The 14,609-nt window shown below is 52.7% G+C and overlaps 1 protein-coding gene across 6 annotated transcripts in view; it reads right to left on the bottom strand.

The window, feature by feature from the left end:
• The window catches only part of LOC127472419 (H(+)/Cl(-) exchange transporter 5), a 37,313-nt gene extending 23,004 nt beyond the window's left edge, over positions 1-14,309 (bottom strand). The window contains exons 1-3 of one of the 6 annotated variants that reach the window (XM_051790642.1): positions 14,224-14,309; positions 13,472-13,548; positions 2,051-2,200 (exon numbers count right to left, since the gene is read on the bottom strand). In XM_051790642.1, coding sequence (XP_051646602.1) covers positions 2,051-2,200; positions 13,472-13,475 — 154 coding nt within the window. In that variant the 5' untranslated portion in view covers positions 13,476-13,548; positions 14,224-14,309. Of the gene's footprint in view, positions 1-2,050; positions 2,201-3,994; positions 4,125-5,415; positions 5,508-13,471; positions 13,549-14,223 lie in introns of those variants that run through there. The other 5 variants (XM_051790672.1, XM_051790653.1, XM_051790662.1 and 2 more) reach the window with 5 other exon arrangements.
• Between the last annotated feature and the right edge of the window lie 300 nt (positions 14,310-14,609).

The raw sequence follows: 14,609 nt of genomic DNA, 5'->3' as shown, positions 1-14,609 counted from the left end.
TTTACAGATCCATCAGGCAGGAGGTGACACTTCCTCTTCTGGGCACCTGGCAGGAGCTGGAAGCTCCAGTTTTGGGTGCTCTTTCAATTTGAAAAGCCACCACCCTTACAGGAGAGTTTGACAGCATTGGAGAAGGGGTAAGGCAGGGCTGGGTTCTCGTTCCCAAAGGCATCACTACCTGGTCCCCATCCAACACCACACCAGGCAGAGGTTTGCAGGGAGAACATCAGTTGCCACCTCACCAGCTCCAGTCAAACCTGTGCCCCCACAGCTTCAGGTTTCACACCTGGCACCCAAACATTTGCCAGCTGACTTCTCCTGAAGTCAGCAGGGGAAAGTCACAGGGTGAACTGAAACTGGCATTTGGGCAAGGAGCTCTTTCCCCTTTTACATTTCCTCTTTTACTTCTGTGTCACCTCTCCCATGGCCTTGAGCATCCTGCCAACACAGAGAACATCATCCAGGGGAACCACTCCTCAGGTATTTGGCCTCAGGTTGTGCCAGGGTTGGATATGATGGAAAATTTCTTCATGGAAAGAGTTGTCCAACCCTGGCATAGGCTGCCCAGAGCAGTGGTGGGGTCACCATCCCTGAAGGAATTTAACTGCCACGTGGATGTGGCACTTGGGGACATGTGCCAGTGGTGGCCTTGGCAGTGCTGGGGGATGGTTGGACTTGATGGTGTTATAGGGCTTTTCCAACCCAAAGGATTCTGTGATTCTCAGCCCTCTGAGGTTCTGCCACCACCATCACTTCAAGCCACAGGTGCCAGTGGGGCAGAGCCCTGGTTTTTTTTACAGAAGTAGCCACAGGCCTTCAAACATCCTCAGAGGAGATGGGAGAAGCCTGTTAAACAACCCAAGTGCTGTTCCCAGCCAACAGCAAAACCCAGCTCAAGTCACCCACTACCGCTTCTAAGCTCCATGGAATAACAATGTCCTGACAAGAAATTAAAGGATTCAGCTCCTTCTCTCTGAACATCAAACCTGAGCCCAGGTTTCACCCCAGAGAGCTGACACCACCCTCCTTTGCATGGATGGAACCCCGGGAAGAACACATTTGGGAGGTAAATCATGCCCATAAATCCCTCTGCACAGTGACAGAGGCTTTTGAACCACACGCAGATGTTTCTCTCTCAGAGCTGATGCAGCCACTACCCACACACAGTGATCCTTCCTCTGCCCAAGCCAATTGGACAAGGATCACATGGCCCTCACAAGACTCCCTGTGGAAAAGCTGGCAGTTTGGGCTCCTGGCAGGTGACATTTTCGGGAAGCCTGTCTTCCCTTCCAGAGGCAGAGCACACAGTTGGGAAGCAAATCAGAGGGATTTCTTTTGAATTTCTGCCCTATGGTAACAGGGGTGGGGGAAGAAGAGGACAAGAAGGTTTATGGGAAGGCACAGAGCCCCAAATGAAGTATTTCTGCTTTTACAGTAACTTGTGATAATTCACAGAGGATACAAGCAGGCAGGTCTTGCTTGTCCAGTGCCAAAGCTCAGCAGACCCATGCAGATTCATCCCTCCTCCATTAATGTCACAGCTCAGACTCTTGGAGGAGAAGACCCTCTGGACAGCTGGGGTTGGCAGGGGAAGCCAATAAACCCTTCTCTGCTGTCACAGTGCGAGATTCTCTCCACAAGGGAAAACCTTTAAAACTACAGATAAAGAAGAAAAGAAGGGAAGGGAGCAGAGGGGAGGGGAGAGTCTCTGCAATTGCTCAGCACTGCCATCCCTTCCCATGGCACTCACATCCCTCCCTCCTGGCACCACCAGCTCTTCCCAACAGCTGCTATTTTGGAAAACTCCAGAAAGGACTATCCAGAAGTCTGGGAAGCAAAGCAGTGGGAGAGAATATGCCACATCTCACAGCACAGGAACCACACAGAGAGGGATGCAATCCAGCACAGAATCCTGCAAACTCTTCACCTCGGTGCCAGGACACATCAGACCCATCCTGGGCAGAGGCCAGCAGGATCCACACAGAAAACATTAGCATGAAATCCTACCAAAAGCCATCAGGACAAACAGGGGAAAGCTCATGGGTGTTACCTCCCATCTCCCTGTCGAGTGGTGGGTCATCATCTGCCATGGATAAGTCCACAGATGCTCCAGCTATTTCCAGCATGTCCTCATCACTGGTGCTGCTCTGGAAGCTCCCCCGTCGATAGCCTTTCTGATCCATGGCCAGAGCTTCCAAACCTGGGAGCAAAGGGGAGTTTTTTAGAGCACAAGCATGGAACCTCATTTTCTAAGCCAACTGGACTCACACTTGACCCTGAAGACCCAGAAGCTGCACTGCCCTTCCCATGGGAAGGGTGGGTGCAAGTGCTGCCACCTGAATTTCAGCCTAGAATTCCAAGGTTTTGGAAGAGCTTTACAATTTTCTTGCACTGGATTTCATACTGCCACGTGCCAGAAACAACAGCAGGTCCCAGTATGGCATCTGAACCCAACTGGGGAGCCATAAACATGGCAGCAGTGGGCTGCCTGAGTTCTTAAAAGAACAAGTTTAGCAACCAAGCCCACAGAGATTCTCCCTAACAGAGATCCTACATCCATCAGTCCACTGTTGGAAAAGGGCTCAGACTGGATGCTGGATAAGGAAATGTCAGCCACAAGTGAGGCTTTACCAAGGCTATGAGACAACAAACTGCAAATCACCCCAAAAATGAGAAACAGCCCCATCTCAGCTGTGCCACCCCGTGTCACCACTGCCACAGCTCCCAGTGATCCGACCACAATCCCAAACACACAAGCAGCCCAAAGGCCTCAGGACATGCTTTTCTCTACAGAAAATCAATTCTATTATACAATCACACAATGGCTTGGTTGGAAGGGACCTTAAAGCTCATCTCATCCCACCCCCTGCCAGGGCAGGGACACCTTCCACTATCGCAGGTTGCTCCAAGCTCTGTCCAACCTGGCCTGGAACACTTCGAGGGATGGGGCAGCCACAACACTATTTCAAAGTTCTTGGTCTAAAAAGCTTCTCAACATATTTCCTTTTTCTCCTTTGTACCTCCCACAGGCTGTGAATGAGTTTCTGTCTGCCAATCGTGACCCAACAGAACCAAAATGACCAAGGTCAAGTGTTAGCCAAGGCAAGTGCCATCCACCCATGTATTTATTAAATAACCTCCACATGTGCTCTCAACAGGTTTGCAATGATTTTTTTTCGACCCCAGCCATCTCAAGGAGCCACCCACATCAGATCACAACACAAGACCTGTTGTGTCTCTTCCTCTTCTCCAGAACAGCAAGGAAACTATAAACACACAAGCTCTGAAAACATAATAAACTAAATAAATAAATAACCTAAACTGGGGGAAAAAAATCACGTCTGAGCCTCAAAAATAGCTCTTGCCACCTGGAAGTGGGAATCTTTGCATCTCCATGAGAAGACAGACTCATAGAATCATGGAGGTTGCAGAAGGTCTCCAGGACCATCAAGTCCAACCTGTGACCACCCAGCCCAGAGCACTCAGTGCCACGTCCAGGCCTTCCTTGGACACCTCCAGGGATGGGGACTCCACCACCTCCCTGGGCAGCCCCTTCCAATGCTTGACCACTTTTTCCAGGAAGAAATTCCTCCTGATGTCCAACCTGACCCTCCCCTGACACAGCTTGAGCCCGTTTCCTCTCCTCCTGTCCCTTGTTCCCTGGGAGCAGAGCCCGACCCCCCCCCAGCTCCCCCCTCCTGTCAGGGGGTTGCAGAGCCAGAAGGTCCCCCCTGAGCCTCCTTTTCTCCAGGCTGAGCCCCCCCAGCTCCCTCAGCCCCTCCTGCTGCTCCAGCCCCTTCCCCAGCTCCGTTCCCTTCCCTGCACACGCTCCAGCCCCTCAATGTCTCTCCCGTTGTGAGGGAGCCCAAAACTGACCCCAGAACTCAAGGTGTGGCCTCAGCAGTGCCCAGCACAGGGGGACAATCACTGCCCTGGTCCTGCTGGCCACACTATTCTTGGTCCAGGCCAAGTTGCCACTGGCCTTCTTACCCACCTGGGCACACTGCTGGCCATGTGTGCTTTGCTCTTGCAAACACTGATATTTTTTCAGAGAATTAGAGAGGAACCAAATATGTGGCTCAGCCTCAGGAAGGGAAAACGCCAGCCAGCACTTCCCAACGAGCTGAATTACACACTCTGCAGAAAACACTTCCTATTACACAGAAAAAGCCACGACAGCACACAAAAAAAAAAGCCTTGGAGCTGCACAGAGTGACGCGTTGGGCTCTTCAGTGTCGAACACGATGTTCCTAAACTTTTAAGCCCTGTTTTCTCATTAAACTGGTGCAGAATACCCCAGGAAGGAGGGAGCCCAGGAGAGCTGGGTGCTCAGGAAGGCATATGAGCTCTCTGAGAGCACACAGACAGCGTGGCATGGAGAGCTGAGGGCAGGAGAAAGCCAGGAGTTCAAAGTTAATATTCATCAGCTAACAATAAAGAAAATTAAATGTCATTAAAGTGCTGTGGTGCTCCTCCAGTGAGCTGCTTCGAGGGAACACAGTGGGTCCAACTGCCAGCCCAGGAGTCAGGGAGGGCCTGTTCATCCTGGCAGAGAACTAAGGAAACTCTGTGCTTGTGTGTCATGGGGCTCATCTGCAGTGTAACACAGTTTTACAGGGATTTTCCAATAAGACTCTTTGTGTGTGTAAATACATGGGAAGGGGAGTTAAAATGTGTCTGTCTTTCTAGAGTCATGGAATGGTTTGGGCTGGAAGGGACATTTAAAGATTATCCATTTCCACCCCCTGACACGGGCAGAGACACCTTCCACTAGCCCAGGTTGCTCCAAGCCCCGTCCAGTGTGGCCTTGGACACTTCCAGGGATGGGGCAGCCACAGCTTCTCTGGGCAACCTGTGTCAGGACCTCCCCACCCTCACAGGGAAGAGTTTCTCCCCAGTGTCTCACCTAAACCCATTTGCTTTCCACAAGAAGCATCAATTCCTGCCCAGGCTGCACAGGCAGCCAGACCACTGCTCGAGGAGCAGAAACCAGAGCACCAGCACCTCCTGCTTCTCCCAGTTCCTCCCCAAGTTTGTTTGTTCTCATTTACAGCTTTAAAAACCAAAACTGAGGCAGAAAACACAGCACCTCCCAGCTGCAGCAGAGCCCAGAGAACACCTGGCAGCACAAAGAGGATAATTCCATGCTCACTTCTCCCCCCAGCCCCGATGCAGTGTCAGGTTTAAGTCATTTTTTCTTACCAAAACGCTCCCTCTACGGGCGAGCGATGCTTTCCCAGGCTAAACCACATGCACAAAACATAAAATTTAAAAAGAGAAAAAAAAAAAAAAGACCATTCTCGTGCTTATCTAATTGTTAATTTATCACCAGTCCTCATCAGGCAACAGCTGCCTCTTTCCACGGGCTGCAGCACTGCCAGGACTCTCCCCCCCCACCCCAGCAAACGTACGTACCCCAAGGTTCCCGGTGTCCCCAACGCCGGTGTGATGCCATCCTCCTCCAGCTGCCCCATCCACCTCCTCCAGCTTTCTACTCCGTCCTCGTGCTCCCCATGGCAGTCAAGAAAAAGGGAAGCAGCGAAGCAGAACCCGGCAGGGTCCCCAGGACGCCTGGAAGTGACTCAGATGACAGTGCTGGCAGCCAGGAAGCTGGAGCTCCGCTGCCATCCTGCTGCCAGCCCCAGCTCGGCTGGGATGCTCAGCCCTCGCCATGATTTCCAATCAAAAAAAAAAAAAAAAAACCTAGACATTCCAAGATTGTCTCCTTGTTTTGTGCTCCAGTGTCACCCAACAGCACACGTCCCAGTGCCACCAAGCAGCAGGGGAGTGGGAGTGGTGAGGTGTAGCACCGGAGAGCTCCAGCACTGCCACGCTCGGAGCAGCCCTTCCAGCACACAGGCTCAAGGTTTTCCCAGTCAGAGAGTGGAAAAAGCTCCTGTAGCATTTTCCCTGTCCCTGTCAGAGGGGAGGCTTGACCCCAGCTCCACCAGCACCACACGGACATCACAGCAGAACAACACCAGGAGCGGGTAACAGTCCCAACCAGCCACCTCCAGAGTCGTTCTCGTTGTGGGAAGGAGCCAGCTTACCACCTAGTGGCTGTTTCCTCTGGAAAACCAAAACCTCGATCACAAGACAGTGGGGGTTTTTTTAAAGATCAGCAAATCTAAGCCATGCTTTGACAGCTCAGGGCTCCCTCTCCTTCCCAGCCCCACATGGCTCTCGGACAGTCCCTTCCGGCAAGTACCAGATAACAGAACAGATAAATAAATAAATAAATAAGAAGAATAAATAAAAAAGAAAAAAACCACGCAGAATAAACCAACTGGAAAAAAGAAAACAAAGGAGAGGAGAGAAAAATGTAGCTGTTTAGTTGTTATGTCAACACGGGTGTTATGTCAACACTCATGGTGCCTGGTTGGGAGCCAGCAGAGCCAGGCTTTCACAGAGTCCTGGAACTCTTTGGCTTGGAAGGGACCTGAAAACTCCTCCAATTCCACCTTCCTACCACCACGGGCAGGGACACCTTCCACTACACCAGCTTGCTGGTGTAGCAAGCTCTCTGGGCAACAGGGGGGTTGGGGCTTGTGGGGCTCCTTCACCACAAGCTCTCTGGGCAACATCACCCCTTCCAGAGGCTCACGTGCCATTAAAAACCCCCACATCTCCCTCCTGAAGCAAATAAGGGGCAAACTCCATCTGCACCTAAACTGAGTGAGCTGGTTTGGAGTTTGTTGAATTCCAGCCCTCGAGACCTGGAACCCTGCGCAGGAGGATTTTTAAGGAGAAGCCTCGTGCACAGTCGTGCTGCCAAATGGATCCCCCAGGGAGGGACCAGCCCTCTCTCCCCACGCTGTGACAGCAAAGCCGTGACTCGCCACAGGCAAGAAAATGCTGGTTTTCCCTGCTCCAATTCCCTGTGCTGTCTGAAGTGACTACAACCAGCCTCTGCTTCTGTGGATGGGAAACTACACCAAATTTACAAGGGCTGGAATGACAGGACAACATAGAATGACTTCACACTGACGGGGGGGCAGGGTTAGATGGAATACTGTGGAGAAATTCTTCCCTGTGAAGGTGGTAATTCCCTGCCCAAAGAAGTTGTAGAAGGGTGGAAGTGTTCAAGGGCAGGTTGGACAGGGCTTGGAGCAACTGATAGCAGTAGATGGTCATCAAGGTCTCTTCTAACCCAAATCATTCCAGGATTCTATGACTGCTCCCTTCCTGGAGTGGCCAAGGGGGGCTCTGGGCCTCCCCCAGCCTCACACTAGTGTAGGAGCAGAATCCTGTCCCTCTCAGGCTGTGCTGGCCCTGGCAGAAGGCTGACCTGGCCAGTGGGACTCCACCACTCCAGGCAGCCTTTTGCCCTCAGCAGCTGCTCCAGCAAAGGCAAACACCCCCTGGGAATGCTGCTGCCTTGGGCCAGAGCTGTCTGGCCACACTGGCCTGAACAATAGGAGGTTTGTGAGAAACTGGGAATTCTACCAACACAAGCCGAACACAAAGACTTGGATTGTTTTAGGGCTTGTTTGGGGCTCTTTTGTTGTTCTCTGACACGTATTCACACAGGCCCCTGGAGTGCTCTGCTCTGACATCTTCCCAGCAAGGTAACAGGCGCTGTCAGGAGTCTGGGTCATGGCAGAAAGCAGAGCATGGACCCTGTGACATTTTGGGTTTTCCTGGCACTTCTGCACATGGGGCTGATGCAGCACTTTATGGGATTCGCTGCTATCCTGGAATGCACTGACACCACAGCCTTACAGCCACACCAGTATCACCTCTTCTGGAATAATCCACCACTCCACAGAGCTTCTGCCTCTCAGCCCAGGACACCGGAACGCCCAAGGGAAGGCAAACAGCAAACACACCCATCCCAAAAGCAGGACAGGCACTTCCGGGTTCCAGCCGTTGCTCCAGTACGTGTGGACCAAGGCAATGCACAGTGAGGGCACAGCTGTGACCAAAGGTACTGCCAGCCCTGTTCAAAACCACCATCAGTCCTCCAAAAGCCAAAAGAAACGTTGTTAAGCACAAAGGCAGCTGAGCTGGAAGCACCTGTACATCACAACTCATGATTAGGAACATCTTTTCCTGGTTGCTGCCTCAGTTATCTGCTCCATCCGTTGCTTTCTCCAGGAAACCTCATTTTTTTCCTTCTAAACTTTCTGTCATTTCAATTTTAATTCTCAGTTAAAAAGCACAATGTCAGCTCAGACACCTCTTCCCAGGAGGTTCTTCACAACCAGTTTCAGCTTTTCAGTTTAATATTTTGACAAAAAGCAGCCCGGCACAAAAATGCCCAAGACCAAATTTACAGGCAGCTCGTGATCTGTTGAGGGGAGGTTGCTACTGGATTTTAAGTTGTATTTTCCAGACTAAGATCAGTTACTTACAGCAATTTCCAGACTGCAACACAACAGCTTCTCTGCCATTCCCAGCCTCTTTGGGAATCCAGGATGGTGACATCACTGACTGTCATGGCTCTGCACAGGAGGATCACCAGAGAGCCTTGTTTTTCCAACATAGCTGTGTGGCTGGTAAGCGATGACTCCCAGGTATCCACAGCCATCCTGGGGTTGGCAAACCCTTCCCATCACTCAGCCCTCCCAGCACACAGGAAGAGTGTGACTAACACATGACCCAGAGGGAAACAGCCAGAATAAACACACGTGGTTTCCATCGCGGAGCATCAGGAACTGATCCGGCACCGCTTTCATCCCGAAAACATCAGAGTCTTGGATAGAGGCTCCAAAGCCACCTCCTGCCAAAATGTCTACTTTTAAACTGGATCACAACCACAGCTGTCCTCTTGGCCAGCTCCTTCCCTAGGAGAGCTCTGGGAATCGGGACATCCCTACAGACCCTCTTTTTGTTATGGGGATAGGCTGCTCCTTGGATGAATTTCCACATCACACAGCCCACACCAAGGAGCCACAGCCAAAGTCCACACTGAGGAGAAGTGGAGTCAGGGACTCCCAGATGGCAGTGAAGGCACTCAAGAGGCTTCAGGACCTCTCTCCATCCTCTCCCTGTGAAAGGGTGCAGAGGGTCCAGCCCACGACCCACAGACTCAGCCCAGGACAGTGCAACACGTGGCAGCTCCCAGCAGCCTGTGAAACCAGCACATCCACCACAAAAACAACTGGAAAATGGCTTGGATGCAAGATGAGAAGATCTTAACACCTAGAACCCTAAAATCCCAGACTGGTTTGGATGGGGAGGGACCTTAAAGACCACCTCATTCCACCCCCCTGCCACAGGCAGGGACACCTTCTACCAGACCCAAGCCCCATCCAACCTGGCCTTGGACACTTCCAGGGACGGAGCAGCCACAGCTTCTCTGGGCAACAAATAAGATCATTTTCCATTCCAAAATAAATGAGTTACTTGTTTGTAACTTCATTTAGTAGTATTTTATAAACCCATTTCCAGTTTCGAGGCTACAAATGTCCCTCCTGACAGTCACACACTGTCCATCCACCACAACCTGTGCAACACCAACACAGAGGATCTGCACCTTCAGATTACATGACCTACACTCATCCCATTCCTCCCACATCTGCTGCCTTTAATTATTTTCCTGGAATTCAAAAAGAACAAGAATTTGCAGTTACAGATCTAACAGAGAAAGCTGATGCCCAAATCTTTCAGACAAAAAAAAAAAAAAAAAAGAGGCCACATAACCACTAAAAAAATATCATCTCACCTCAAACACCACGTCTTCTTCCCATTTTCCTTTCCTTTTTCCCTTTATTTTTTTAAGGACTGTCATGGTTACAAAAGCAAGACTTCAACAGATATTTCCAATTATGGTCAATAGTCCAGTTTAGTGTCATGCTTGCATCAAGTCTCAGCTGGAAAGCTGTCACTCCACACTTAATGAACACCCAGCACTGGAACTCTTCCAGCAGAACACCTTCATTTTGGTGTTGTTTTTAGGAGACACTTCTCAGAACACCCCGAAATCCAAGCAGCACCATGTGGAACTGGGGTTAAGACTCACTCTGGGGAGATGCAGCTCAGCCTCTTGCTCGACAAGGGAGAAAATACCCAACATACTGAAATATGGGCTACAACAGATTTAACGGGATTTTCAAGCACAAAGAGAACATAAAGCACTCAACTTGCACAAAATCCTGGGAGAGAACAGCCTGGGAAAGCCTCCCTGTGGTGAGGGGATGGCTTAGGGGAGGAGAGCCAGAGCCCAGGCCAGGACTGCTGCTGGGCTCCTGGGGAGCAGGAACAACCCGGAGCTGCTGCCAACTGCAGTGGGAATTACAGCTGGCACACAGCGAGGGCTGAGCACACCAGGTACCTTTCCAACCCCTCCCTCTCCACCAAATCTGTCCTAGCTGCTCAGCACATGGAGATTTAATGCATTTCTGTCAAAGCAATGGGTTTCATCCTGCTCACAGGCACCTCCTCGATCCGAACTATACACCCTCCTTCCTTGTAGATGGTTTAAAAAAGACTGAAGTTCCTGAAGAAGGGAGGAATAAAGCCAGCCTTTAGGAAGTGCTGGATCATAGCCCAGAGGCTCTGAACCCTGAGGCATTGAGGCAGAACAGGCTGGCACACACCCCATGGGGGGACTCCCAGCATTGAAGCCGCTCCCGGGACTCATTGAATTTCCACAGCCGGTTCCAACCTCCTCCCAAAGCAGGACACACATTCCAACCTCACCTTCCACCCAGCAACAGCACAAACTGGGACGCTGCAGCATCCAAATGTTCTGGAGGAAAAGCCATGAAGAGGCAAAAGAAGGAAAGAAGGAAAAGAAGGAAAACGGGGACATGATGGAAATCTCCCACCCCAAAACGCCCCCGGTTGCTGTGTCGGACCAAAGCACTCAGCTGGGCTCACTCCTCTCCCTGAACTCCAGGAACACCTGCAGCATCCCTTGTTCCAAATAAAACATATTCATCCACAGAGAGCAAGGAATAATGGCTCCACACTGCCAGAGGGCAGGGATAGATGGGATATTGGGAAGGAGTTGTTCCCTGTGAGGGTGAGGAGGCCCTGGCACAGGTTGCCCAGAGAAGCTGTGGCTGCCCCATCCCTGGAATTGTTCAAGCCAGGCTGGACAGGGCTTGGAGCAACCTGGGCTAGTGAAAGGTATCCCTGCCCATGGCAGGGGGTGAGACTGGATGGGCTTTAAGATCCCTCCAACCCAAACCATTCCATGATTGTCTGACCTCTGCAGACAGGAAACTGTGCCACGCTGATGGGCACCACCCTTGTACCCACACCTGCAACGAGGCTTTGGGGTTTGGACCCTTAACCCAGTGACAGGACCAGGGCTCACAGTCCCTCAGAAACACCTGCACGTGAAGCTGTGCTGCACAGCCAGGAGTGAGCTGTTATCCCAGAGGGAATAATTAAAGGTGTGATGCAAGATGCACAGAGCTATTCAACCCCACGCTGGACAAACCTGCTGGATGAGTCCGTGACCAGACCATGGCAAGGCCAGTCAGTGCCAGCCCTCCCCTGGCTGTGCAGCCTGGGGCTCCAGCTGCCCTGTCAAGACTCCCAGAACACCCAAATGACTTGGGATACTCCATGGATGAACTCTACCCCTACCTGAACATGCTCCAGGTGAGGAATTTTGTGGGATGGGTTTGCCTTCCCTCACTGGTGACCACATCCAGCTGGAGACACAGCTGGTGCCACCTTCCACAACGAGGATGGAAGAGGAAAATAAAGGACTGTGGCAGAGGGAAAGACATACTATGGGATTTGGGGAAGGAGGAGGGGGTGAAGGTGGATGCAAGGCAAAGGAGAAGAAGCAGGTGAGCCTTGAGAGCCGAGGGGCTGCAGGCAGCACCTCAATCTGCAGGGCAGGTGCCACCAACACCCCACAGATCTATCCCTGAAAATGCTATTCCCAGGTGAAAAAAGAGGCTTTGTGTGCATCACCCTGCACTGAGAACCTCCCCCACGACACCCAGAGGCAGCAGCACAAGCCTTGGTGCTCCTGCAGCAAGGCCTCCCCAATTTTTGGAGCCCCTCTGCTGAACCCCTCCCCAGCTCACATGCTGACAGCTGCCGACCCCAGAGCTTGTCCCATGACCCCTCCCATTAAACCAGTTGTTTGTGCTGAGCAGCTCGTTATCCTCTAATTGCAGGTGGCAACGTGGCCATTGCACCACCAGCCTCTGCCCTGCCAAGGCAGCTGGAGCCAAAGGAATCCTGCATCCCTGACAGATATTTCCTGAAATATCCGTGTTACAGACCCATTTCTTACCAGCTTCATGACTTCTTTTTGGGTTTTTTAATAAAAAACAATCCAGACCAAGTGGGATCAAACAAATAATGCTGGAGAAAGGCTGAAGGGATGTGTTTAGATTGAAATCAGACCCTTCCCAACCCTGAAAGGTAAAGGAGTTGCCAAGAGCACCTGGCAGCAGGAAGCAGAAGCACAGCTGTACAGAGAAGGACATGGGAAAGCAAAAGCACCTTTGTGTAGCACAGTTTCCCCAAGAACCTCCTACAAACACGGCAGAGGAAGGAGCTTTGGAATTTTAGGACCCATGGTGATTTTCCTGCTTCTGAGCATTCTGACAGCTGAGGATGGTGAGCTGCAGAAGAGGTTTGCTGCTGTTTCCAAGGTGTGCAGAGTAAGGGAGGGGCAGAAGGTGCAGGCACAACACAGCTCCAGCAAACAACCCACTTTTGGGCAGGAGCTGCTCCCAAACCACTTCAGCTCCTGGAGAACAACTGTCAGTGACAACGCCACAAAACCCTGGGCGAACCAAATCCAAGCCCCAAAAGGTATTTTGGTGGAGCCAAGTGTAAGGACACACACCAGGGACAATTCCCTGCCCCCTGCAGAGGGTGGGAGCCATTTCCAAGGGGGCAGCTCAGCACAGTCATGAGATGATTTGGCTGCTACATCTGAAAGAATTAAAAACAATTCTCTCTTCTACACAAGCACCATTCATGCAGCATTTGAAACCAAAAAACAGTCCTGTTTTCCAGTCCTTCAGGAAACAAAACAAGTCAGAGGAGCAGCAGTGTTTGCCAGCCACGTCCCTGCAGCCTCCCAGGTGCTGGTGCTTCCAGTCCTGCTCCACAAACCCCCAAGCCTGGAACATTCCCCAGTTGTGCCTTCCACAAACACCTGCTCCCCACAGATGTAAAAAGCTAAACCATTCATTTCATTCTGCCTGTACAAACCTGAGGAACAACCTCCAAGGTTAAGGAAGGGTTTAAAGCTTGGGCAAGCCAAAAGTCACAGAACCAGAGGCTGGGAACACTCACTGTGTCACAGGATTCCCAAACTGCAGCTGCACTATTTCTCACACCATCTATTCCTGGAGGCTCCTTCAGATGGGAGCTTTGCTTGAGCACCCAAACAGACCCAGGGGGACACCAGCTCTGCCCCCATGTGCTGCAGCAGGGGCAGACAGGAGGGAATTCTATCCTCACACGCTGCCTGGTCCCATTTTCCACTCCCAGCACTGGCGTTCCCCCATGGAGAGCTCCGTGGCCATTCCAGAGGATCATTTACCCATCCAACAAGTGCCATCAGTACCTTCTCCCAAGGCTCAGCTGCTCCTGCCTCCTCTCTGTCACTTCCTGGAGCTGCTGGAAGAGAAACAGTGACTCAGACAGGGAAGCATAGCCAGGACACAGGACCTTTCCCAGGTTGAGCGGTGGGATTAGGGTCAGCCCTGAACCTAGAGCAGAGGGGCTGGTGACACTTTAGACACTACACATGGAATCATGGAATGGTCTGGGTTGGAAGGGACCTTAAAGCCCATCCAGTCCCACCCCCTGCCATGGGCAGGGACACCTTCCACTAGCCCAGGCTGCTCCAAGCCCTGTCCAACCTGGCCTTGGACACTTCCAGGGATCCAGGGGCAGCCACAGCTTCTCTGGGCAACCTGTGCCAGCGTCCCACTGCCCTCCCAGGCAGGAATTCCATCCCACTATCCCACCTAACCCTCCTCCTCTGCCACTGGGGGAGTGCTCTCCCTCCTGGAACTCACTGACTCCTGTCACACCCACGTCCCTGCCCGACGCGGGGGATCCACAACTCTCCAAATCGGTGACTCCTCTCGGCTCCCCAAACCACCTTTAGCCAAAGCTCCCGCTGCGGCGGCGGCCCCGTCCCTCCCCACCGGGACCCGCGGGGGGGACGGGGGGAGAGGCCGCACCGTTACACCGGGCTCCCCCCGGCCCCGCAGCTCCGTGCCCGCTCTGTCCGCCCGCCCCAGCCCTGCCCCGGCCCCGGCCCCCGGCGCTGCCCTGTGCCCTCACCTGTGCCCGCTGTCCCCGCCCGGCCCGTCCCGGGCCCGGCGCCCCCGCGGCCCCTCCGGCGGCTCCTCCGGCGGGGCGGGCGGAAGGGGCGGAGCGCCGTTGGATCACGTGCTCCTTTCGCCCCGCCCCTCCGGGCAGGGCCTGTGGCGCAGGCGCACTGTGGGCCGCTGAAGCGCGGGCGCGCTGTGCCGGCGCCATCTTGAGTGTGGGCGCCGCGCTCTTAAAGCGGTACCGCCAAGTTATGAAAGGGAGGGGGGGTCAAGGAGAGCGGGGGCAGAGGGTCCTGGCACCTTCACGTGCCCTGTCGCCTTTCTCCCGTGGTTCGCACCCAATCTCAGAACTCTCATCACTCTTCCCCCCAGCTGTTCAACCCTCTCCTTGTAGAC

This window comes from Manacus candei, unplaced genomic scaffold, assembly GCF_025592945.1.
Source record: "Manacus candei isolate 608988 ecotype Guabito, Panama unplaced genomic scaffold, ASM2559294v1 h1tg000003l, whole genome shotgun sequence".
Taxonomy (NCBI): domain Eukaryota; kingdom Metazoa; phylum Chordata; class Aves; order Passeriformes; family Pipridae; genus Manacus; species Manacus candei.
This window is presented reverse-complemented; position numbering and strand designations above follow the sequence as displayed.